At 42.1% G+C, this 26,863-nt stretch overlaps 1 protein-coding gene across 1 annotated transcript; it reads right to left on the reverse strand.

Moving 5' to 3' along the window:
- Nucleotides 1-1,746: 1,746 nt before the first annotated feature.
- On the reverse strand, nt 1,747-26,363 carry MTHFD2 (methylenetetrahydrofolate dehydrogenase (NADP+ dependent) 2, methenyltetrahydrofolate cyclohydrolase; the record flags this gene model as incomplete). Its single annotated transcript, XM_079721196.1, has 8 exons — nt 1,747-1,961; nt 3,147-3,272; nt 3,651-3,743; nt 4,591-4,698; nt 5,117-5,269; nt 5,892-6,014; nt 7,465-7,649; nt 26,263-26,363. The coding sequence occupies 8 exons, from the start codon at nt 26,361-26,363 to the stop codon at nt 1,798-1,800; spliced, it is 1,053 nt and encodes a 350-aa protein (XP_079577322.1). The 3' UTR covers nt 1,747-1,797.
- Between the last annotated feature and the right edge of the window lie 500 nt (nt 26,364-26,863).

A 26,863-nucleotide genomic window follows, 5' to 3' on the forward strand; every position in this document is an offset into this window, starting at 1 on the left:
CCGTGCTGCACAACAAGAGAAGCCACCGCAATGAGAAGCCCACGCACTGCAATGAAGAGTAGCCCCCGCTCGCCGCAACTAGAGAAAGTGTGCACAGCAACGAAGACCCAACACAGCCAAAAACAAATAAATAAAATAAATAAATGTATAAGAAAAAGCATAAAGGCGGCACATGAACAAGGGAGAGAGAAGGTCAGCTCTGCATTGTTCTCCTTCCTCTCTCTGCCTCAAGCTGCCTGGAGCAGGAGTTGCTTCTGCCTGCATGAAAGCCAAATACCCAGCCCTTGAGCAGAATACACCGGACCTATCCTCGCTGCAAATGTGCCACAGCAAATACCTTTCAATCTGTGCAATCAAACTAATGCTTTAAACACACACACACAGACACACGAAAAAAAATTATATATATATGGGGGGGGGGCTTGGCAAAGCACATCAAGAAGTCCTGTGTAAATTGAACATATGGTTTAGAAAATAATCAGAACAAGACTAACCACTTAAATGAATCTTACAGATTAAACTCCTGGCTTGGCACGACCTTTTGGGATGTAAGATTAAAAGGACTAGGCTGGTTTCTCCACAGCTCTTTAAACCAATTGTTTAAGGCATCGGATTGGGTATTACCAAATATAGGAATATTTAGGTTGATTACATCCAATGAGAAAAATTAGGTCACAACAAGATAGCAGAAAGATACAGTATTTCAGAAACTCATTCTATACCAGTCAGAAGTGTTTTATTTAAAAAAACAAAACGAAGCAAAAAAGTCCTTTAATCAGAAAGTCTGATTAAATTCAGTATTAACTCAAGTTCTCAAAAATCAATCAAGGAAAGCCAACAGGTGCATCAGAGAAAAGCCAGCAGCTGTTGACAGTTCTTTGGTGGAAAAGTAAGTTGCACACTTATACAAGCTGCCCTAATGATCATCAAGCCCAAGTTATGTTTTCCAGATACAGGTTTCAAGATACACTAAAGAAACCATACAGACACCCCCAACGGTATAAAAATTTGACAGTGAAGTTTAAGAATGTAGGAAAGTCAAATATGACCACACACGTGAATAATTTATAAAATAAGCCTTTCAATCCTAGAAAACTAAAATGGGGAAACCTCAGGAATGGTAACGAACATAAAACGAGGGCTAATAGCAAATGAAACAACCCCAAACATTTTCCCAATGACTAAGCTACAAAATGACAGCTTAGGAGACTATTAACATGTAGTTTTTCTTCTGGTTATCAATCAATACATATATTAAATTAGGGTAATTTTTTTTCTACTCAACTACCATCACTTCTTTCTTTTTTACCTTTTCCCTAATTTTCTCTTGCAACATTTTTCCTTTGGTTTGACCAGTTGAACTCAAAAGGTTTGGAACCTAAAGTGAGCATCAACTCATTATTGGAATAGCACTTGGGAAATGCAATTGTAGAAAAGACAAATTTGTGCAGCGTTGGTGGTATAGTGGTAAGCATAGCTGCCCTCCTAAAAAAGACAAATTTTAACTGAAGTGGTTGACAAAGTTAGGCAGCCACTCTCAATGTGACAGTGTCCCCTTGTTAATCCGTAGGTTAATGGCTTCTCTTGGCTGGATCCCATGACCCAGCACGATAGTGGCGTGCTCCCTGGTGGGTAACTGCAGGGCTATGTGTGCAAACACCCACCCATTTAAGCTTACAAATAAATAGAAAGCATTGTTTTAAACCATTTAAGTAGAATAAATATTGCATTTCTATTGGCCTGGTTTTCCTCGTGAACTAGCTTGGAGTGCTGTTCACGACACAGAAGACACAACAGTTAATTACGTGCTACTCCAAGCTCCTTAGACTTCAGCACTTCCCGCTCTTCAAGCCTCAGCACTTTTTTTGCAGCAATAATGGTATTCTTCATTAGCATTGCCACTGTCATGGGACCAACACCCCCAGGGACTGGAGTGATGTAACCGGCTTTCTTCCTGACTCCTACATAGAAATAAGACAGGCAGACTGCTTTAATTATGGCAAAGGAACTGTATGTACTTTATCATGGAAGAAGCATTCAAAGAAAAAGCAATAAAATACATAAGCATCTTCATAAGCCTCAAACTCATTTAAAAAATTACAGCTACATTACTCAAGAGTAAAGGCTTTTGAACATACTAATGTAAAATAACACACATATAGGGACTTCCCAGGCGGCCCAGTGGTTAGGACTCCACTCTTCCGCTGCAGGGGGCGTGGGTTCGATCCCTGGTGGGGGAACTAAGATCCCACATGCTGTGCGGAGCGGCCAAAAATAAATAAATCAATAACACACATATAATAAGCAGAGTTGTTCAGTGAATATTTATATATCTAAATAACCTATAATTTACCAGCCATACTTTTCCTCCATATTAAATCAACTTAAAAAGAAACATCTCAGTAGGTTAACTGTATGGGAAGTGTAACTATAATAATAATAAGCATTACTTCAATTAATACCTGCCTACAATATTTTCTTAATTTTATCCTATTTATTTAACTATACTGTTTGCCCAAAGCATCAAGCAAAGTAATTTTCTGGAAAGTAAAAAGTAAGATTTTTTAAATTCCAATCTAAAGGGAAAAATACTTAGATACCTAGGCTTGGGTCTGGCTGCTTTAGAAAAAACAGAAAGCTAGAAATAGGATTATTGGCATAAAATTCAGATGAAATCAGAACTGAACGGAGAACTCTACTAGCAAATTCCAAAGTTTAGCAATTGGGCTCTGTCGCATACTTTTAACAGGCCGGGTCTGTGATCTCTCCTCCCAGTAAGAAAATGAGAAATCTGTAACACTGTTTAGGAGACTCAGTAGTTTAGGAAAATCACTTCATTAAATTTTCAGACTTGTTAAAAGTCTTGAAGTTGTTTTAATTATAAAATAGCCCTAAGCGGAAAAAAACAAAACAATTCTCTGAAAACTCTGTATCTGTTCTCCATAATTTGATGATACAAACACCTAAAATAATTCTAGAATGACTGTAATTGTTAAAAAGATTTTTCTTAATTAATTCTCATGGAAAGCATTTTAAATGGTATTACCAAGGTAACATAAGTTTAAAAGTTAAAATAGCCTGCCCTAAATGTCCAATAACGATAGTATTTATTGACTTTTATATTTTTAAAACATTATACCATTTACCTTCGAAATCCACATCTCCAACCAGCTTGGGTTTAGCAGTTACGGGGTCTTGGATTCTATTTATTCCCACATCAATGACAGCTGCTCCTTCCTTAATCATATCTGCTGTGATCAGATTTGGAATGCCTGGAGATAGGAATGATCCGTTTAGTACTGAAAAGAAGATTCTTAGATAAGATTCTTTTCTACTTTCAATTTCAAGAGACCTGGAAGAACGAATTAGCTTGTTTTACAAAAACCTATAAAAACTATTAACCAAGGAAACATTTAAACTTCATAGAGTAAACAGGCTGTAGAAAAAACATTCATCCATCAAATCTATAATGGAATGCCAGAAATCAGTATTCCAACCACAACTCTCTCCTCATCTTTGTAAGCAGCTCACATGATCAATCCTAGGGGAATACTGAATGGAACAGCAGTGCAGCAGGCAAATTCGAAGACGAGAGTCCCATCTCCACCCTCTGAGGCGACGTGCTCCCGCCCCTTCCCTGGTGCCCTTACCTGCGGCGGAGACTACAATATCTGCAAGAGCCGTATGTTTCTTCAGCTGCTCCTTGGGAGTATATCGATGAGATATTGTGACAGTGGCATCACCTATAAGTTAAAAAATATTTCCGAATCAAAGCTGGGATTGGATGAGATCTCAACTAGGCAAACCATGCCAGAAATTCAACATCTCTGAAAAAATAACTGACAGTTCCTGTGCCATACTTTCTGGGCAGCCAATTGTCCTTTTTTAAAAAAAAAACCAAATACTCAATTTCTTGTAACTTTTACCTGTTGGTTCTAGCTCCACCCTTTGGAGTCATACATCTTTAGATTTATTCCTTATCCTATTTAACAGCCTTTCTAAACAAACTATCACTAGGATTACTCAAGGATTTTTCTTAAAAGCGTGCTGAAAGATACCTGGAAATATTTAGTTTTGACATTATTTCTGATATAATCATGTATAGTCATATTATGATAATCACATTAACTCTGATTTGAAGCTTTTTCTCAAATTAATAGAACTTGACACAATGATGACACATTACAGTAATATCCATTCAATCCTTTGCATTGGTCTAAGATTTTTTTCTACCAAATGGCACAGAACAGGACACTAACTTTGAATAGGTTCTACATCTTAGCTCCAACTATCAAAGCCATAACTGGAAATTCTAATCGTCTACAACCATGCTTATACTCAAAACTCAAATTTCTGAGGCATATCTATCTCTGAACTAGTTCCATACTAGTGAATATAAATGAATTTTCAAGTGACACTGAGTACAGCTTCTCCTACAAAGATTACTCCCCAAGTACCTATTAACAAACTTACAACCAAAACAAAGTTTCAGAAAGTTAACACTTCCCAACATCCACAGGGCAGTCTCTCAAGCGTCTCTCGTCTCTCGTAAGGGAGAAGTGGACTCAGCCCTAGGAGCAAAACCCTTACCTCCGGGGCGTTCGTGCGCCCCGTCCGTGTGCAGCAGCACTGCAATGGGCATTCCAACGTTCTTGGACCTTCCAGCCACAAGCACATTCTTCCCCAGGGTTGGAATACCTATGAAAAATAAATATATTTGCATTTAAGATAGTGCCTGATTATCTTAGAAAGAGCACCTAAGGAAAAGGAAGGCTGATGGCTTAGGATGTGACTCTAATTGTGATAATGAAGGAATTCACTAAGCTTATTGCCTCATCAGTCAACTGGACTATCACTCACTACACATAGCGAAAGCTAAAAGGAAACATTTTACAAGCTGCAAAATGTTATGAGTGTGCACAGTCACCACTATGAAAGCTTAAGTTTCCCTCAGAGGTTTCTGGATTAAACAGCAAAAACAGTTGTAGGCAACTGCTAAAGGAGTTAGGCTCTGGGGAGCAGGATTAGAGGCTGTGGGGTGGGAGCTTCCACTCTTTGCATGAATTTTTACCATTTGTAAGTACTGCCTCGATAATACTGAGACGGATATACCTACCAGTTCGCTTAATTATTTCCCACACACCCCATGGAGTAGCTGGTAACATGGAATTCTGGTCCAAACACATTCGCCCTACGTTAATTACGTGAAAGCCATCGACATCTTTGTCTGGAGAAACAGCATTGCAGATCTTTCTCTCATCAATGTGCTCTGAAAAAGAAATCAGAGCGGTGGTCTTAAGTCACTGTTACGTAGTTAGCACTGCTTGACTCCAGCTTACCTGGTTTGCCACAGAAACCTATTCCGCTTTTACAGCTCTTCCCCATGACTTATTTCTTCATCTGCATATAAGGAACACACATCGAGCAAAGCCAAAGGCCAAGATCAAAGCCAGTGTCCCGTTGTACAACTGCTTCCTTCCACGGTCCTTTGCTTTAAGATCTCAATACCAAATCAAGGAGTAATTTGTATTCTGAGTAGGTCTGTCCCATATCTAATAACATACTCACTCTCGAGTTTACCTCCCCTTTATGTCAAATCCACACAAGGTGCCTGTTGTATAAAGTAAACAAGCCTCTCCACTCCTCAGAAATCATTTAAAATATTTATTTATTTGGCTGCACCGCGTCTTAGTTGCAGCATGCGGGATCTTCCCTGCAGCATGCGCGATCTTTAGTTGCGGCATGTGGGATCTTTGTTGCGGCATGCGGGATCTAGCTCCCTGACCAGGGATCGAACCCAGGTCCCCTGCATTGGGAGCACAGAGCCTTACTTCCTGGACCACCAGGGAAATCCCCGGAAATCATTTTAAATGGTGGTGTCCAAATCTCACCTGGAAGAGGCAGCTGAACAAGGAGGCCATCTACATTATCATCATTATTTAGTTTATTGATTAAATTCAACAGTTCTTCCTCTGAAATTGAAGCTGGTTTCACAATTGTCTCACTGTTGATTCCTATAAGAAAATTTCAAGGTAAAAAAAAAAGGCATTTATTGAGACAATGCTACGTTGCCTGCCACGCTACCAGCGAGGCTTTTTTATCATCATGCCCACCCTGGTAGCTGGAAAGCTTGAATCGGCTCACAAGTAAACTTAAGTAACTTCCCAAATACAAACACTAAAGAATACTAGCTTGATACTTTCTTTTCTTTTCTTTTCTTTTTTAACATCTTTATTGGAGTCTAATTGCTTTACAGTGGTGTGTTAGTTTCTGCTTTATAACAAAGTGAATCAGTTATACATATACATATACCCCCATATCTCTTCCCTCTTTCATCTCCCTCCCTCCCACCCTCCCTATCCCACCCCTCTAGGTGGTCACAAAGCACAGAGCTGATCTCCCTGTGTTATGCAGCTGCTTCCCACTAGCTATCGGTTTTACGTTTGGTAGTGTCTATATGTCCACGCCACTCTCTCACTTTGTCCCAGCTTACCCTTCCCCCAGCTTGATACTTTCTATGTATTATACTACCTAATCCTCATCAACCTCATTTGATAGACAAGGCTCAGTGAAATTGAAACACAAGCTGGCTGGTGACAAAGACAATCCTTCCAGTTCCAAAGTCCATGTTCTTTTCCACTGTATCACACTACCTCCCATCCCAATGTCTTAGAAAGCCATGGCTTACCATTTTCTAGAGGTTCTAAAGGTTTTTCAATGAAAAGGGCAGGAGGCTTCGATCCTCAGTGATAAAGAACAGAGTATACCAAGGGCTCACAGTCCAGTAACACTGGCCAGACCCGCCATGGTTTCACAGCCCTTCAGAACGGCAGGCACACAGTTCTCAGACCAGTGACCCACAGATAAGCCGGCAACGGCACAGCTGAGCCTACCCTCCTCCGGTGTGCGGCCACACAGAGTCTGCAGTACAGCGAGACCTAGAACACAACCCTCCCATCACTCAGACCTGTGCCTTCTGCACTCAAACCTCCAACCACTTCTAAACTGCTGATTTAATTGGCTTTGGAACCAACTGGTGGAGAAATCAAAGGCTATTTCAAAGAAGTCAGAGTCATGTCCTTCAAATCCATGACTGTGTTCTAGGCCACATCATTGAGGTCTCCTCAACCAAATGCTCCAACACCTCATTCAGACTCATTATTGCTCAAGGAAAGCAGATGTAAACTGTGTTCAAGGTCACCTGTCAAATGTTAGACTAGAACAGAATTTAGATTACATTCCAGAAGACACCAGGAATACCAACCATATTCCTCCTGTCCTAGTCTATAAGCCTCCCCAATAGACAGCCTGACTTCTTTATGACAAATATTTGGATACAGTTCAATCACATTAGCCTTCTCTGCCTGGGTTTTCTAATCAGAAAAAGGAATCATAAAGTGCAATAGAGTTTGCCTCAGATCAGTCTCAGTTTAACAGCAGTCGGGGTCTGAGAGTGACACATACCCACATCGGCAGCTGCTCTGGTTTTATTGAGGACATAGGAGTGACTTGCAGGATTCTCGCCAACCAGGACGACACTCAGGTGCGGCCGTTTGTGGCCTGCCGCCACCCACTCTTCCACCTCCTGCCGCACTTCCTGCTTGATCTGCTCAGCAAGTTTCCTTCCCGAAATGACAACAGCTTCATTTCTGCAGAAGGCAATAGAATCACAAAAACAAATAGCTTGAATCTTTGTAAAGAGTAAAGATCAGGCCACGAAAGTGTTATTAAATACCCAAAACTTCAGGATGTGGGGAGGAGGAATTGTTAGAAGGGGGTCAAAGGGCATGGTGGGCCCTCCTATCTGCAGGGTCTGCATTTGAGAATTCATCAACCCTGGGTCGAAAATATTGGGAAAAAAATTCCAAAAAGTTCCAAAAAGCAAAACTTGAATTTGCCCTGAACCTGGCAACTATTTACATTGTATTTACATTATTTACCCAGCATTTACATGGTATTAGGTATAAATAACCTAGAGATGATCTAAAGTATACGGGAGGAGAGGTTATATACAAATACTATGCCATTTTATATAAGGGACTTGACCATCTGGGAATTTTGGTATCCTGGGGGTTCCTGGAACTAAGTCCCTTCAGATACTGAGGGATGACTGTACAGACTTCTAGTTGTAAGATAAATAAGTACTAGGGACGTCATGTACGTCCCACTTTCCCAGTTAGTGAAGTGGCTTTTATTTTCTTTTTTTTTTTTTGTGGTACACGGGCCTCTCACTGTTGTGGCCTCTCCCGTTGCGGAGCACAGGCTCCGGACGCGCGGGCCCAGCGGCCATGGCTCACGGGCCCAGCCGATCCGCAGCATGTGGGATCTTCCCGGACCGGGGCACGAACCCGTGTCCCCCACATCGGCAGACGGACTCTCAACCACTGCGCCACCAGGGAAGCCCAGTGAATTGGCTTTTAATTTATACATGCTTTTAAATCTATAAATTATGCTATGCAGTTAAACCAATAAGCAATATACTAGACAAACCTCAAACACCTACCACTCCCCACAACCCCTCCTGGAAAAGACTTTCCCGATGAAGAATAGGGATTGGAAGGGGGCTAAGGCGATTCCATCTCACAGGTGGCCGTGTGCTCCACCCCGAGACCCCAGTGCCCCATCCACAGCTGACACACCGGGAGTAAGTATCTGACACCAAGAAGAACAATTTCTAGGCCGGCCAGTGGTGCAGCTGGTGCAGAAGTCTATTCACCGGGAGCGGTGGTCGTGAACTGGACCAGTAAGGGCGCCTCTCTGAACTACATTCACACGCTAGAACCACAGGGATGAGAAACTGCTTGCTGGGGGTGAGACAAGGAGAAAACTGAGATCTAGAAGAACCTTCAGTTCCCAGAAACACATTCAAATCTCTGAAAGCCTATCTCTCCCCAGTAAGAATTGGTGAGAACAATATAAGAACAGCTCTTCCTGGGCTCCAACGTGGAAGATGCCTGGTTCTCTTATTTCCAAATATGTGCTTAGGGTAAAGTTCTCATGACTTAAAGTAGGACAAGCATCTATTCCTTAAGAAAAAACACCCCAGGGACTTCCCTGGTGGTGCAGTGGTTAAGAATCCGCCTGCCAATGCAGGGGACATGGGTTCTAGCCCTGGTCCAGGAAGATCCCACATGCCACAGAGCAACTAAGCCCGTGCGCCACAACTACGGAGCCTGCGCTCTAGAGCCCGCGAGCCACAAGTACTGAAGCCCGCGCGCCTAGAGCCCGTGCTCCGCAGCAAGAGAAGCCACTGCGATAAGAAGCCCGTGCACAGCAACTAGAGAGAAAGCCCAAGTGCAGCAACGAAGACCCAAAGCAGCCAAAATTTATTTATTTATTTATTTAAAAAAAGAAAAAGAAAAAACACCTCACTGAAAACAAGACTTTCCCGTTAGATTTTTGTCCCCAGTGTCGTAAGGAATGCTCCAACCTCAACACCAATGAAGAATACAATTGTTTGAAACATTGAAACAATCTATTTCCCCTTATAGCACATATGTAATTCTCAGGGATAACATCAAGGTACTGGATATCTTGTATGGTCAGATATAATTAATTCTCAAGGCCACTGTTAATTAAAACTTTAAAGCTTTAATGGTCTAAGCCTTCAATGCCTGCTTTTCAGTTGCATTGTGATTAAATACCTACTTTAAACCAAATCTAAATGTCTTAGATATAATGCAGTAATTTTATATCTAAACCTTATATTAAACATTAATTTGTATTTGTATCTTTTGAAGTATTAAGAAGATATCACACAGACACCCCTGAGTGGAAGTGTGGGTGAGCACTTCTCCTGTGGGGGTCCCAGGCGGACTTTATCAACCCCTCAGCGGAGGTAGTGGGTGAGCACCTTTCTCAGCAGGCTTACAAATCTCTCTTAGGAAGCATCATGGCTGTACACCTTCCCTCCTGTCCTGGATTTCTCTTATTATCCTCCTTCTCTCCTGACTTCTTGGACTGTCTACTGATCCTTGAGCCTCCCAGCTGGCTTTGCCAGCACGTTGGGTGTTGCCTCTTTTACTTCTGTGGAGAGGTAGCCCTCCTCAACATCAAAAGGACCATATCCTGAGGGGAGCTGTCGCCTTGTATTGTTATCACTGCCTTGTGGCCCTTCAGCCCTACCCTTCTATTTGTTTTTCTTTTGTTTAATTGATAAAATTAATCCATTTAGTTGGCTCAGGGCCTAGGTCTCCTCCCTCCCTCTCTGAAGGATTTAGGCCCTGGGACTCTGGTTGCTTTTTCTCCCACTGGCTCTTGTTCCTTTCCTTGACTAATCCAAAGGGCCTACTCAGGCTCACCGACCAGGCTGATTTCGGGTGCTCACAGGGACCCCACCGTTGACACTAGGAGAATGTCAGGACAAATAACTACCACCTGGCCGGAATCCATCAGACTCCCATCTTATCAGGACATCCCAATAAAAAAATGGGGGCAACTACAAGCATCCCGAAGGACTCACTGCTAGGATGTGTTACCGAGTCCAAGCTCGCCCTGCTCACTGCAGGACAGGCCAATAGATTGGAGATGGGGTACTGAGACAAGGAAGACGACTTTATCCGGAAAGCAGGCAGACCAAGAAGGTGGCGGAGTAAAGCCTCAAAATAACCATCTTACCGTGGTTTGGATGCCAGTTTCTTTTATAGCACAGAGAAGGGAAGGAGATGAGGAAATAAAGTAAAAAGGCCAAAAGTGCTGCAAATATCACCTGGAATGGCCAGCCTTGGGGAGGGGACGTGTTAATTTCTTCTTCCTTGCATCCATCCACAGGTGGACAGGGTCAGGATGTTCCCCTGAACAAAGGCACTTTGGTTTAACATTCAGGCAGAGGGGCAGGGCTCCCCAAGGCAGGCCATTATGTACAGACAGTATCCTTTTAGTGAAAAAAAGCAGCAGAAAGCAAAGGTTAAAGTAAAAGAAACAGGACTTCCCTGGTGGCACAGTGGTTAAGAATCTGCCTGCCCAGGGGACATGGGTTTGAGCCCTGGTCCGGGAAGATCCCACATGCCGCAGAGCAGCTAAGCCCGTGCACCACAACTGCTGAGCCCGCGCGCCTAGAGCCCTGAGCCACAACTACTGAGCCCGCGCGCCTAGAGCCCGTGCTCCGCAACAAGAGAAGCCACTGCAATGAGAAGCACATGCACTGCAACGATGAGTAGCTCCTGCTCGCCGCAACTAGATAAAGCCCGCACGCAGCAACAAAGACCCAATGCAGCCAAAAAAAAAAAAAAAAAAAAAAGTAAAAATAAGCATCAAATAAATAAATAAACAGATAAAGTAAATGAAACAGATCCAACATGTAGTCTGATTTGGCTCTTCCCTGTTACAGATGAATATTAACTAACTGGGGAAAATTTAGACAGGGTGGTTTAAGAAAACAATTACTTTTCTTTTGCAATACTGTATGGTCCCAATACAAACTAGGGGACGAAGTGATCTGGCCAAAAATAAATTGGGTCATTGAATTACAATACCATCTTGCAACTGGACCTATTTCGTAAAAGGAAAGGTAAATGGGGGGAAGTCCCATACATCTAAATGTTCATGACCCTATTCCATAATCCAGGTCTAAAGAACTGCCGGGTGTACCTGGCTCACACCCCTTTCAAAGTGCCTCTTCACAGGAGCGAAAGGTTTTAGATGACCTGTTTATGAGTCCACCTCCCCGAGAGGTCTACCGTGAACTCCTACCTCCCCCAATTGTGAGGGGGACAGTCTTCTGGACCATTTACCCCTGATGCCGCATCCGGGGAGCTGGAGACACCAGACCCCCATAAATCAGCTCATGGATTTGGCCTTTGGAGGATTTAACAATAGAGAGGCAAAAAGGATTCAGGGACAACAGCAAAAGCACAACAATTGGCAGCAGCCCTAAGCCCTGCACCACCTCAGGGTTACCATCCCTTGCGAAGACCCATGGTGAGGACAGGATCCAGGAATGCTGGATCAGAGTCACTATCTTGCCAAAAAGCATCTGTTTTAAGTGTGAACAAGAGGGTCACTGGAAGCAGAACTGCTCCCAGTCCCAAAGGGGACTCGGTGCTCCCAAAGCAATGATGGCCAAGAGGATAAAAGACTGATGGGGCCCGGGACCCTCCCTGGCTCCCAAAGGACACCTGGTCATTTCTCCGGAGAAGCCTCAGGTAACCTTTGACATGGAAGGTAGGAAAGTTATTTTCTTATTAGATACCTGGGCCGCCTACTCTGTGCTGACTGATTTCCCTGGACCCGTGTCCTCCACAAGCTGTATAATAACAGGGATTGATGCAAAGCCCCAGGCCAGTGATTCACTCCTCCCCTCAACTGCTTGCTAGGAAATTTTACCTTTGCACGTCAGGTTCTGCTCATGCCTGAGGGCTCCCTCCCCTTGTTGGGAAGGGACTTGCTCACTAAATTCCCAACAATAATCCAAGCTGGAGATCCTCACAGAGACAGCGCCCCCCAAGAAAAACAACTGCTCTTGGTCAGAGGAATCTACCTCAGTCCCAGCGAGAGGAGATCTCCATTCCACCCCATCTAAGTTTTTAAACTATGGGCTGTTAACGAGTTCATAGTTCTAGAACTAAAGGTCGCTTTCTTCTGCATTCCCCTGCACCCCAGGATCTCTTTGCCTTTGACTGGACAGGTCCAGACACTGAAATGCCGCGGATGCCTCCACGCTGTGTGCTTGTAACATTCAAGCTGAGGGTGCTGACATGATAGGAATGGAATGGACCGAAAAAAAAAAAAAAAAAAGTGGGCTAGAAATTGTCCAGCTACCTCTAAAAATGCGATCACGTGAGGCCGTAGGCAAGCTGCCTCAGATCAAAGGCCTGACTGAGGGCCACAATTTAAAAATTTCTTAAACCCAGGGAGGATCACCAAAAGTGTTTGTAAATAGAGTACCAAAATGGGAGGCCACTGGTCTGACTAAGCTAACCATACCTGATAGAAATTTGGCGGAAGGACTTCTCCCCTAAGCTAAACGAGGAAAGTAAAACATTCCTCAACATAGGTAAATGGGTACAGCAGTCCTTCAGTATCATTGAGGTAGCCACCCAATTCTTTAAAAAGAAGAAGAAAAAAAAAAACCTGTCCTCTAATCTTTACAGGACCAGAGATGTAGCTCCAAAAAATGAATACAAAGCTCACAATCATTTTACCACTCCCAAAATCTTCCCTATTTTTTTTTTTTTTTTTTGGCTGTACACCGGCCTCTCACTGTTTTGGCCTCTCCCGTTGCGGAGCACAGGATCCGGAAGCGCAGGCTCAGCAGCCGTGGCTCACAGGCCCAGCCGCTCTGCGGCATGTGGGATCTTCCCAGACCGGGGCACGAACCCGCGTCCCCTGCATCGGCAGGCGGGCTCTCAACCACTGTGCCACCAGGGAAGCCCAAACCTTCCCTGTTTATCTGAAGAGGCTTGTAAGTATTAAACAAAGGGGAAACAAAGTCATCCTAGGAGGAACTGACCTGTGCCTTTGAGATGCAAATATCCTACCGGTTTTTTTTCCAGGAACACTTATCTCTGCCATCTTTTTAAAATGCAAATTTTGAAAAAGGGGGTAAATAATTTGGAACTTGTCATGGACAAATAAAAATCTTAAGTATCTTTTTCATAAATATTAGTAAAAAGGGTTTAGCCATCTAGACAAGTGAGCTTGGTTTGTTCCACCTGCCAGAAACCCAATTTTAATCCAGCCTCCTTTGTAGACTGATGCTGTACCTGACTCTGGGCTAAAATTTTGGAATGGGAACTATGAGGCCTCTGTGTTTGTTTGTATATTTGTATGTATCTATGTGTGTGCTGTAGATATATGGTATTGCCAAAAATTAATTCATAAAAGAGCTCTATTTAGTCGACTTAAAGAAAATTAAGTGATTATACAAATACTTAGAAATAGAAAGTAATCTGGCCAGAATGAACTTCAGGTTCATGTTATCTGTAAAATATTCAGTACTAAACTGATATCTGGTATTTAAGGTGGCTTAAGCTTGTTGGTTTGATTAATATAGACATGTCTTTAGAGTCATCAATGTTAAGTATAATACTTCTGTTGTGGGCTTCCCTGGTGGTGCAGTGGTTAAGAATTCGCCTGCCAATGCAGGGCACACGGGTTTGAGCCCTGCTCTGGGAAGATCCCACATGCTGCAGAGCAACCAAGCCTGTGTGCCACAACTACTGAGTCTGCGCTCTAGAGCCCGTGAGACACAACTACTGAGCCCATGTGTCACAACTACTGAAGCCCGTGCGCCTAGAGTCCATGCTCCACAACAAGAGAAGCCACGGCAGTGAGAAGCCTGCACACCGCAACGAAGAGTAGTCCCCGCTCACCGCAACTAGAGAAGGCCCGAGAGCAACTAGAGAAGGCCCGAGAGCAGCAACAAAGACCCAACACAGCCAAAAATAAATAAATAAAAAATAAATAAATTAAAAAAAAAACTTACATAAAGAAAAAAATACTTCTGTTCTACCTAGATTTACTAGACCTTACTATATCTATTGCAAATTTGTTAGCAAATTTAGTTATGGGAGTAACTCAATGAGGAAAGAACTTTTAAGGAAGGTAAGATATGTGTTTTCAGTAAAAGAACGTGTGAGGAATGAAAACATACTGAAAAGTTATGCCGTTTTTGATAATAGATTGTGTGAGTTTCTTTGCCTTTAATCTGTATTCGCTTTTGAGATCTCTTGACACTTTGGTTAAGAAATAAGTATTGTCACCTACAATAACGAACCCAAAGCAATTAAGGAAATGGGAATAGGAACATACATATCAATAATTACCTTAAATGTAAATGGACTAAATGCTCCCACCAAAAGACACACAGTGGCTGAATGGATACAAAAACAAGACCCATATATATGCTGTCTACAAGAGACCCACTTCAGACCTAGAGACACATACAGATTGAAAGTAAGGGGATGGAAAAAGATATTCCATGCAAATGGAAATCAAAAGAAAGCTGGAGTAGCAATTCTTATATCAGACAAAATAGACTTTAAAATAAAGACTATTAGAAGAGACAAAGAAGGACACTACATAACGATAAAGGGATCGATCCAAGAAGAAGATATAACAATTGTAAATATTTATGCACCCAACATAGGAGCACCTCAATACATAAGGCAAATACTAACAGCCATAAAAGGGGAAATCGACAGTAACACAATCATAGTAGGGGACTTTAACACCCCACTTTCACCAATGGACAGATCATCCAAAATGAAAATAAATAAGGAAACACAAGCTTTAAATGATACATTAAACAAGATGGACTTAGTTGATATTTATAGGACATTCCATCCAAAAACAACAGAATACACATTCTTCTCAAGTGCTCATGGAACATTCTCCAGGATAGATCATATCTTGGGTCACAAATCAAGCCTTGGTAAATTTAAGAAAATTGAAATTGTATCAAGTATCTTTTCCGACCACAATGCTATGAGACTAGACATCAATTACAGGAAAAGATCTGTAAAAAATACAAACACATGGAGGCTAAACAATACACTACTCAATAATGAAGTGATCACTGAAGAAATCAAAGAGGAAATTAAAAAATACCTAGAAACAAATGACAATGGAGACACGACGACCCAAAACCTATGGGACGCAGCAAGAGCAGTTCTAAGGGGGAAGTTTATAGCAATACAATCCCACCTTAAGAAACAGGAAACATCTCGAGTAAACAACCTGACCCTGCACCTAAAGCAATTAGAGAAAGAAGAACAAAAAACCCCCAAAGTTAGCAGAAGGAAAGAAATCATAAAGATCAGATCAGAAATAAATGAAAAAGAAATGAAGGAAACGATAGCAAAGATCAACCAAACTAAAAGCTGGTTCTTTGAGAAGATAAACAAAATTGACAAACCATTAGCCAGACTCATCAAGAAAAGAAGGGAGAAGACTCAAATCAATAGAATTAGAAATGAAAAAGGAGAAGTAACAACTGACACTGCAGAAATACAAAAGATCATGAGAGATTACTATAAGCAACTCTATGCCAATAAAATGGACAACCTGGAAGAAATGGACAAATTCTTAGAAATGCACAACCTGTCAAGACTGACTCAGGAAGAAATAGAAAATATGAATAGACCAATCACAAGCACTGAAATTGAAACTGTGATTAAAAATCTTCCATCAAACAAAAGCCCAGGACCAGATGGCTTCACAGGCGAATTCTATCAAACATTTAGAGAAGAGCTAACACCCATCCTTCTCAAACTCTTCCAAACAATATCAGAGGAAGGAACACTTCCAAACTCATTCTACGAGGCCACCATCACCTTGATACCAAAACCAGGCAAGGATGTCACAAAGAAAGAAAACTACAGGCCAATATCACTGATGAACATAGATGCAAAAATCCTCAACAAAATACTAGCAAACAGAATCCAACAGCACATTAAAAGGATCATACACCATGATCAAGTGGGGTTTATTCCAGGAATGCAAGGATTCTTCAATATACGCAAATCAATCAATGTGATACACCATATTAACAAGTTGAAGGAGAAAAACCATATGATCATCTCAATAGATGCAGAGAAAGCTTTCGACAAAATTCAACACCCATTTATGATAAAAACCCTCCAGAAAGTAGGCATAGAGGGAACTTTCCTCAACATAATAAAGGCCATATATGACAAACCCACAGCCAACATTGTCCTCAATGGTGAAAAACTGAAACCATTTCCACTAAGATCAGGAACAAGACAAGGCTGCCCACTCTCACCACTCTTATTCAACATAGTTTTGGAAGTTTTAGCCACAGCAATCAGAGAAGAAAAGGAAATAAAAGGAATCCAAATTGGAAAAGAAGAAGTAAAGCTGTCACTGTTTGCAGATGACATGATACTATACATAGAGAATCCTAAAGATGCTACCGAAAAACTACTAGAGCTAATCAATGAATTTGGTAAAGTAGCAGGATACAAAATTAATGTACAGAAATCTCTGGCATTCCTGTACACTAATGATGAAAAATCTGAAAATGAAATCAAGAAAACACTCCCATTTACCATTGCAACAAAAAGAATAAAATATCTAGGAATAAACCTACCTAAGGAGACAAAACACCTGTATGCAGAAAATTATAAGACACTGATGAAAGAAATTAAAGATGATACAAATAGATGGAGAGATATACCATGTTCCTGGATTGGAAGAATCAATATTGTGAAAATGACTCTACTACCCAAAGCAATCTACAGATTCAATGCAATCCCTATCAAACTACCACTGGCATTTTTCACAGAACTAGAACAAAAAATTTCAAAATTTGTTTGGAAAAACAAAAGACCCCGAATAGCCAAAGCAATCTTGAGAACGAAAAACGGAGCTGGAGGAATCAGGCTCCCTGACTTCAGACTATACTACAAAGCTACAGTAATCAAGACAGTGTGGTACTGGCATAAAAACAGAAAGATAGATCAGTGGATCAGGATAGAAAGCCCAGAGATAAACCCACGCACATATGGCCAACTTATCTTTGATAAAGGAGGCAGGAATGTACAGTGGAGAAAGGACAGCCTCTTCAATAAGTGGTGCTGGGAAAACTGGACAGGGATATGTAAAAGTTTGAGATTAGATCATTCCCTAACACCATACACAAAAATAAGCTCAAAATGGATTAAAGACCTAAATGTAAGGCCAGAAACTATCAAACTCTTAGAGGAAAACATAGGTAGAACACTCTATGACATAAATCACAGCAAGATCCTTTTGGACCCACCTCCTAGAGAAATGGAACTAAAAACAAAGATAAACAAATGGGACCTAATGAAACTTCAAAGCTTTTGCACAGCAAAGGAAACCATAAACAAGACCAAAAGACAACCCTCAGAATGGGAGAAAATATTTGCAAATGAAGCAACTGACAAAGGATTAATCTCCAAAATTTATAAACAGCTCATGCAGCTCAATAGCAAAAAAACAAACAACCCAATCCAAAAATGGGCAGAAGACTTAAATAGGCATTTCTCCAAAGAAGATATACAGACTGCCAACAAACACATGAAAGAATGCTCAACATCATTAATCATTAGAGAAATGCAAATCAAAACTACAATGAGATATCATCTCACACCAGTCAGAATGGCCATCATCAAGAAATCTAGAAACAATAAATGCTGGAGAGGGTGTGGAGAAAAGGGAACACTCTTGCACTGCTGGTGGGAATGTGAATTGGTACAGCCACTATGGAGAACAGTATGGAGGTTCCTTAAAAAACTAAAAATAGAACTACCATATGACCCAGCAATCCCACTACTAGGCATATACCCTGAGAAAACCATAATTCAAAAAGAGACATGTACCAAAATGTTCATTGCAGCTCTATTCACAATAGCCCGGAGCTGGAAACAACCTAAGTGTCCATCATCGGATGAATGGATAAAGAAGATGTGGCACATATATACAATGGAATATTACTCAGCCATAAAAAGAAACGAAACTGAGCTATTTGTAATGAGGTGGAGAGACCTAGAGTCTGTCATACAGAGTGAAGTAAGTCAGAAAGAGAAAGACAAATACCGTATGCTAACACATATATATGGAATTAAAAAAAAAATGTCATGAAGAACCTAGGGGTAAAACGGGAATAAAGACACAGACCTACTTGAGAATGGACTTGAGGATATGGGGAGGGGGAAGGGTAAGCTGTGACAAAGCGAAAGAGAGGCATGGACATATATACACTACCAAACGTGAGGTAGATAGATAGTGGGAAGCAGCCGCAGAGCACAGGGAGATCAGCTCGGTGCTTTGTGACCGCCTGGAGGGGTGGGATGGGGAGGGTGGGAGGGAGGGAGATGCATGAGGGAAGGGATGTGGGAACAGAAGTATATGTATGACTGATTCACTTTGTTATAAAGCAGAAACTAAAAAAAAAAAAAAAAAAAAAAGGAATAAAAAAATAAAAAAAATAAAAAATAAAAAGAAATAAGTATTGTCTCATAGTGACCAATGATTTCATTTGATCAAGTGTTTTAAAACTTTTTTACAAACTTCCCAAATGTCAAATTTTAATTAAAATTCTTCTGACTTCCAACTAACTTTGGGGTGCTTTAGAGGGCCCCTGAGGCATCTCAGAGAGAAATATTTAACTAGTATTATTTAGTATGTTAAATTACATAGACAGCATTATCACACAAGCAATAAACCTATTTAAAAATATACTGTGTGGATGAATGTTATTAATATAGACATTCTAAAAATTATGTAAAGGTTCTAAAATTTGGATATGTCCTGGTATAATGCTATAGTTCTAGTTGTTATCTTAAAATGTTCTATGTCACAACAGTAACCAAGCTTCTTTATCAATTACACTGTAATCAGATATTTAACCTTTTAAGTCTTTTGTCATTTACAGACAGTTACTATCGTACTCTGATGCTGTTCCAAAAGTGCTTCATCTTCAAGAAGATTCATAGGGAGGCTACAGAAGCAGTTCCACATCAAGATGATGGCTATGCAATGATTCCAGCTCATGTCAACTTAAAACAAGAAGCCGTCCAGCTCCTGGGGCCCCTAGATCAGGCATCCAGAGATTTCTCACTCCCTGACAGGCGCCTACTCAGCCCTGAAGCAGCTACAGATGACAGACCACTGCCCCTCTGCTTCCCATAGATTATGGGAGTAAAATCTGTGAGGGGGGAATGAGACAGGAAGGGGGCAGGGCAGAACCTTTTCAAGAATGACATAGCCCAAGGACACGACATAAATTGGTTAGAACCAACTAGGTCCAAGATGGCGGACAAGTTGTCTTCCACCAAACCTTGAGCCTCAGTATACGCTCACTGTAACACATCAGCACACTAAATGACACACCCATATGACAGTTCCAAGGCCGACCATAAAAGGTAAAAAGATGGGCAGTGGCTCAATAGCTGGAATACTCCTTCCACTCATCAACCTATGAAATTACCCACTCCTATAAAAACTGACAACCCCATACCCTGGTGCCTCTTGCCTTCTGAGATGGCCCACCCTCTGTCTAGTGAGTGTGTTTCTCCCTGAATAAACCTTCTTTCACTTTAAAAAAAAAAAAAAGAAGAAGAAGATATCATAATTTTATAGCAAACCAAATGCATTTATCCGATTTTACATGATAATTCTAGCAGAGCACAAAATATATAATAGCATTTCATATATACTCATGATATATTAAGGAACTGAAAACATATTAACATTTACAAATCCAATCCAGATTTAGGGTTGAGGAGGACTTCTTTAAAAGGGCTTTGCTGCTGTCACTGTTTGCAGATGACATGATACTATACATAGAGAATCCTAAAGATGCTACCAGAAAACTACTAGAGCTAATCAATGAATTTGGTAAAGTAGCACGATAAAAAATTAATGCACAGAAATCTCTTGCATTCCTATACACCAATGATGAAAAATCTGAAAGTGAAATTAAGAAAACACTCCCATTTACCATTGCAACAAAAAGAATAAAATATCTAGGAATAAACCTACCTAAGGAGACAAAAGACCTGTATGCAGAAAATTATAAGACACTGATGAAAGAAATTAAAGATGATACACATAGATGGAGAGATATACCATGTTCTTGGATTGGAAGAATCAACATTGTGAAAATGACTCTACTACCCAAAGCAATCTACAGATTCAATGCAATCCCTATCAAACTACCACTGGCATTTTTCACAGAACTAGAACAAAAAATTGCATAATTTGTATGGAAACACAAAAGACCCCGAATAGCCAAAGCAATCTTGAGAAAGAAAAACGGACCTCGAGCAATCAGGCTCCCGGACTTCAGACGATACTACAAAGCTAAAGTAATCAAGACAGTGTGGTACTGGCACAAAAACAGAAATATAGATCAAGGGAACAGGATAGAAAGCCCAGACATAAACCCACACACATATGGTCACCTTATCTTTGATAAAGGAGGCAAGAATATACAGTGGAGAAAAGACAGCCTCTTCAATAAGTGGTGCTGGGAAAACTGGACAGCTACATGTAAAAGAATGAAATTAGAACACTCCTTAACACCATACACAAAAATAAACTCAAAGTGGATTAAAGACCTAAATGTAAGGCCAGACACTATCAAACTCTTAGAGGAAAACATAGGCAGAACACTATGACATAAATCACAGCAAGATCCTTTTGACCCACCTCCTAGAGAAATGGAAATAAAAACAAAAATAAGCAAATGGGACCTAATGAAACTTAAAAGCTTTCGCACAGCAAAGGAAACCATAAACAAGACAAAAAGACAACCCTCAGAATGGGAGAAAATATTTGCAAATGAAGCAACTGACAAAGAATTAATCTCAAAAATTTACAAGCAGCTCATGCAGCTCAGTATCAAAAAAACAAACAACCCAATCCAAAAATGGGCAGAAGACCTAAAGAGACATTTCTCCAAAGAAGATATACAGATTGCCAACAAACACATGAAAGAATGCTCAACATCATTAATCATTAGAGAAATGCAAATCAAAATTACAATGAGATATCATCTCACACTGGTCAGAATGGCCATCATCAAAAAATCTACAAACAGGGCTTCCCTGGTGGCTCAGTGGTTGAGAGTCTGCCTGCCGATGCAGGGGAAACGGGTTCGTGCCCCGGTCCGGGAAGATCCCACATGCCGCGGAGCGGCTGGGCCTGTGAGCCATGGCTGCTGAGCCTGCGTGTCCGGAGCCTGTGCTCCGCAACGGGAGAGGCCACAACAGCGATAGGCCCGCGTACCGCCAAAAAAAAAAACAAAAAAACTACAAACAATAAATGCTGGAGAGGGTGTGGAGAAAAGGGAACCCTCTTGCACTGTTGGTGGGAATGTAAATTGATACAGCCACTATGGAGAACTGTATGGAGGTTCCTTAAAAAACTAAAAATAGAACTATCATGGTAGTGGAACCACCATTCCACTAATGGGCATATACCCTGAGAAAACCATAATTCAAAAAGAGTCACGTACCAAAATGTTCATTGCAGCTCTATTTACAATAGCCAGGACATGGAAGCAACCTAAGTGTCCATCATCAGATGAATGGATAAAGAAGATGTGGCACATATATACAATGGAATTTTACTCAGCCATAAAAATAAATGAAATTGAGTTATTTGTAGTGAGGTGGATGGATGTAGAGTCTGTCATACAGAGTGAAGTAAGTCAGAAAGAGAAAAACAAATACCGTATGCTAACACATATATATGGAATCCAAAAAAAAAAAAAGTGGTTATGAAGAACCTAGGGGCAAGACAGGAATAAAGACACAGACCTACTAGAGAATAGACTTGAGGATACGGGGAGAGGGAAGGGTAAGCTGGGACAAAGTGAGAGAGAGGCATGGACATATATACACTACCAAATGTAAAATAGCTAGCTAGTGGGAAGAAGCCACATAGCACAGGGAGATCAGCTCGGTGCTTTGTGACCACCTAGAGGGGTGGGATAGGGAGGGTGGGAAGGAGGGAGACGCAAGAGGGAAGACATATGGGGACATATGTATATGTATAACTGATTCACTTTGTTATAAAGCAGAAACTGACACACCATTGTAAAGCAATTATACTCCAATAAAGATGTTAAAAAAAAGATACCTGTAATAAAATCTTAAAAATAAAATAAAATAAAATAAAAGGGGTTTGCTGATACAAATACCCCTGGCAACATTCTTGATTTATAGTAATACCTGCCCCGTGCCAGAAATAGATTCTCAACCCTGGAATAGAATAGAGTGAAAGATTACTTTAAAAGGGCTTAGGACAGGAAATAACAAATAAAGTGCCAGGCATATGGGGACTTCCCTGGCAGTCCAGTGGTTAAGACTCCAAGCTTCCAATGCAGAGGGCAGGGGTTCGATCCCTGGTTGGGGAACTAAGATCCCACATGTCACGCGGCATAGCCAAAAATAGAAAATAAATAAATAAAGTCCCAGGCATATATATTCACTAAAAATTAATATCTAACTCTGTTGACTAAATTTATACACACACACATCCTTAATATACAATAGATATATTTATCTATTTAAACACTCATAAGGATAGCTTTATAAAAATAATCAGTGAATAGGACTTATAATGCACTTCATTAAAAAGCTTATTTAAAAAAAATTTTTTTAAGTTCCTTTTGAAATCAGTAAACTTAGAGAAGATGGTAGCAGCACATTTGGGCTAAGCATGATATAATAAAGTTAAGGACACAGGGTTCTGGGAGAATCCAGTGTTCCAAGTTCCAAAGGCAACTTCTGGATGTTATGCCAATTTGCTTAAAAAAAAAAGAAGTCAAGGAGTAACAAGAACCAAAACAAAGCCACAATGCAATGAGTATCTTTTACAACATAACTGTGTTTTAGCCCTCGCCTGCATACCACAACTCTGCCAAATGTAAAACACAGTCCTGAGAGGGAGTCATTACCTAATTTCCCAACTTTTTTTTTTTTTTTTTTTGCCAATGGGCAGATAAAGTTACTGCTACCCCAAAATAAATGGAAATGGAGACTGAGATCAGTCCTACGGGGAATCCAAAATGTATTAACCATATGAGCTAACACATTTAGGAGCGCTTTCACAGATGTGTTTAGAAAAATTTCCAATAAAATTATGCATCAATTATGCATACTGAAATCCAAGTCAGTAGCATCTTCACTTTCCTTCTAATTCAATAGTTTACAGTACTGTAATTTTCCATGAAAAATTAATATCAGGTGCATTTTACAATTCATGATCAACTTATTTTGGAAAGAGTTCTGTTATCTACTAATTAATGGAATCAGTAATGAGTGAACAAAGACACAAAGGGGGATGGATCTAACGTCTCTTAAACACGAGATATTTTGCTTAGAGTTTTACATACATTACTCTCAGTTACCTTGGGACTATTATAATAAGCATGTTATACAGAACAAGAAACTGAGACAGTAGAAACAAACTTCAAACACAAACTTCTGCCTCCAAAGTCCATTTTTTCCTTTACCTCACTGTCGCCTTAGACTACAGTAATATCTCTCTAACCATGAAAACTCTCACACTACCCCCCAAAAAAGGAATACATGCAGACCCATATTTTTTTTTCATTTCTGTTCAATTTTATTTTATTTTAACATCTTTATTAGAGTATAATTGCTTTACAATGGTGTGTCAGTTTCTGCTTTATAACAAAGTGAATCAGCTATACATATACATATGTCCCCATATGTCTTCCCTCTTGCATCTCCCTCCCTCCCACCCTCCCTATCCCACCCCTCTAGGTGGTCACAAAGCACCGAGCTGATCTCCCCCTGTGCTATGCCGTTGTTTCTCACCAGCTATCTACTTTACATTTGGTAGTGTATATATGTCCATGCCACTCTCTCACTTTGTCCCAGCTTACCCTTCCCTCTCCCCATATCCTCAAGTCCATTCTCGAGTAGGTCTGCATCTTTATTCCCGTCTTGCCCTTAGACCCATATTTTTTAAAGGATGTTTTAATTTGACCAGCTAGCAGTAAGCAAAGCAATACATTAGAAACTTGAATACCAATGTACTTATTGCCTTCAGAGATGTGGAAACCTACATTTCATTCAGAAAAGGGAATGAAAAGAGGGCATTTATTTTTTTGTTTTTTATAAATTTATTTATTTTATTTATTTTTGACTGCATTGGGTCTTTGTTGCTGCGCGCGGGTTTTCTCTGGTTGCGACGAGCAGGGGCTACTCTTCATTGCGGAGCCTGGGCTTCTCATTGCGGTGGCTTCTCTTCTTGCAGAGCACAGGTTCTAGGCGCATGGGCTTCAGTAGTTGTGGCTCGTGGGCTCAGTAGTTGTGACTCGCAGACACTAGAGCACAGGCTCAGTAGTTGTGGTGCACGGGCTTAGTTGTTCCGCAGCATGTGGGATCCTCCCGGGCCAGGGCTCGAACCCGTGTCCCCCTCATTGGCAGGTAGCTTCTTAAGCACTGCGCCACCAGGGAAGCCCCAAAAGCAGGGCATTTGTTACTGGCGAGTGTGAGCAAACTGTTCCAGTTCTTTAGGTAAGGAATTGGAGTATTTTTATAAATCTCTTCAATCATGAAAGCACATGTGGCCAGAACTCAGGAAGGGAGGAAGAGGGAAGAGAACAGACAGTAATGAAAGATGGGGCTGGAAAGGCAGGTCAGGGTCAGACTAAGGAAACCCTTAAATGTCCCCTCGGAAGACTTCTTTCAAGAACGCATTAATCCCCATTCTGTGCTCCAACAGCACCTTGGAAACGTCTCTAATAGCATTTTTACACTGATTGGAAATTACATTTTCTGCCACATGTACGTGTTCTGCCTCTTGACAGGTATGGAAGTTCCACTAAAGAAAACCGCTTTTACCATCTCTGAATTCGCACAGCCTAGCACAGTGCCTGGATAAAGGGGCTGCTGTTACAAGGCTTAGGTCTCTGCAGTGTAAAGGCTCTAAAGATTGACGGGAAAGAGGGTGCATAGCTTTAAGGAACGAAATCACAGCTCTCCCTCCACCCCCCCAAAAAAAGATTCTTCAACCTAGGTTTAGAATAGGAATTTGAGGTCCAAAACCGTCAGGAAATATTTATTACCTCCCTAAGAAAACGCAGACAGAGCTTTCCCTCTTCTCTTCCCGGGCGTTTACCACCTCAAGTTACTCGGTCTGGCACTGACCGACTCCGGGTGGGCCGCAGTCAAAGTCCTGGTGACCACAACACATTTATTCTCTTGGGAGGGGAAGGGGCAGCTTGTAGAGCAGCGCGAGCCACACCCACGACCGGGAGGAGGGAAGTGCTGGTACCCGGCGAGCAAGGCTCCGCCCCAACCCCCGCCGCCGCTAGCGTCCCGGGAAGGCACGGCTCACTGAAGGCTGCTCGCCCACAACTCTTCCCCGCGCTCGCCAAAACGTCTCCTCTGCTTTCCCGCTCTTGGTATCAGGGCCAAGGGCGGCCGGCAGGCTCTGGCCGGTGACCTCCGTACGCTCCCAGGTAAGTCGCGGGGTCCCAGGGCCCGCCAGCACCTCCGCTCCACGCCGTGGGCCCCGTTCAGCCGGCGGACTGGCCTTGAGACAGGGCGACGCCCGGAGCCTGCCGGAGGCCGGCTCCTCCGAAAGGCGGGCTCCCGATTCCAGCCCACACAGCCGAACGAGCGCCCTGGTGCTGGGCTGCGGCCACTCTGGGATGCCACGTCGCCCCGCCACACCCTTCTCGGTGGCCACCACCTCCCGGGACGGAGATGCTCATGAAGGGAGTCCCTGGGCGGGCCCCGCGCTCGGTTCACCTCGGATTTCCGCGCTGACCCAGCCCCCCGACCCTCTTACCGAACTGCCGAGAGGTGGAAGGGGCGATGGTGGAGGCGGCAGCTCTGCGCCGGCCGGAGCAGCCGGGTGGCCAAAGTGGACAAGTGGGACACTGCAGCCATGGCCAGCGCCGGGAGGGAAACGCGCGCGGGCCCTGCAGTTATACCGCTGCCGCGTGGCAGGCCCCGCCTCCTGCCGGCACCCATTGGTCCCTGCGGCTCTCCACTTGCAGTCTGTTGGGCCGCTGGAGCTGAAGGAACCGATCGGTTGTCTTCCTTCAAACGCAGAGAAGCCTGGTAAAGCCATGCTCGTGATTGGAGCAAAAAGCGCCAAGAGCGAGGCCCTGGATGGTGCCGAAGGCTCCGTAGCTTGCCGAGACTGGCCGAGGAAGGCAAGCCCCTGGCAAACGTTGTCACGGACGCCCGGCCAACGCGTTCATTCACTGCCCAAATATCTGAGTGCCTACTGTGTGCCAGGCGCTTTAAGAGTGGATAAAAAGATAGGCAGATGGAATAGCAACTAATAAATGTAGAAGAATGGTGCAGTTAGAAAACGACTGTTTGGCAAAATCATAGTAAAAATTGATTGAGAATCATCAATGGATGTCAAAACAACTGAGGGA

Source organism: Hyperoodon ampullatus, assembly GCF_949752795.1.
Source record: "Hyperoodon ampullatus genome assembly, chromosome: 15".
In the NCBI taxonomy this organism is placed as follows: Eukaryota; Metazoa; Chordata; class Mammalia; order Artiodactyla; family Ziphiidae; genus Hyperoodon; species Hyperoodon ampullatus.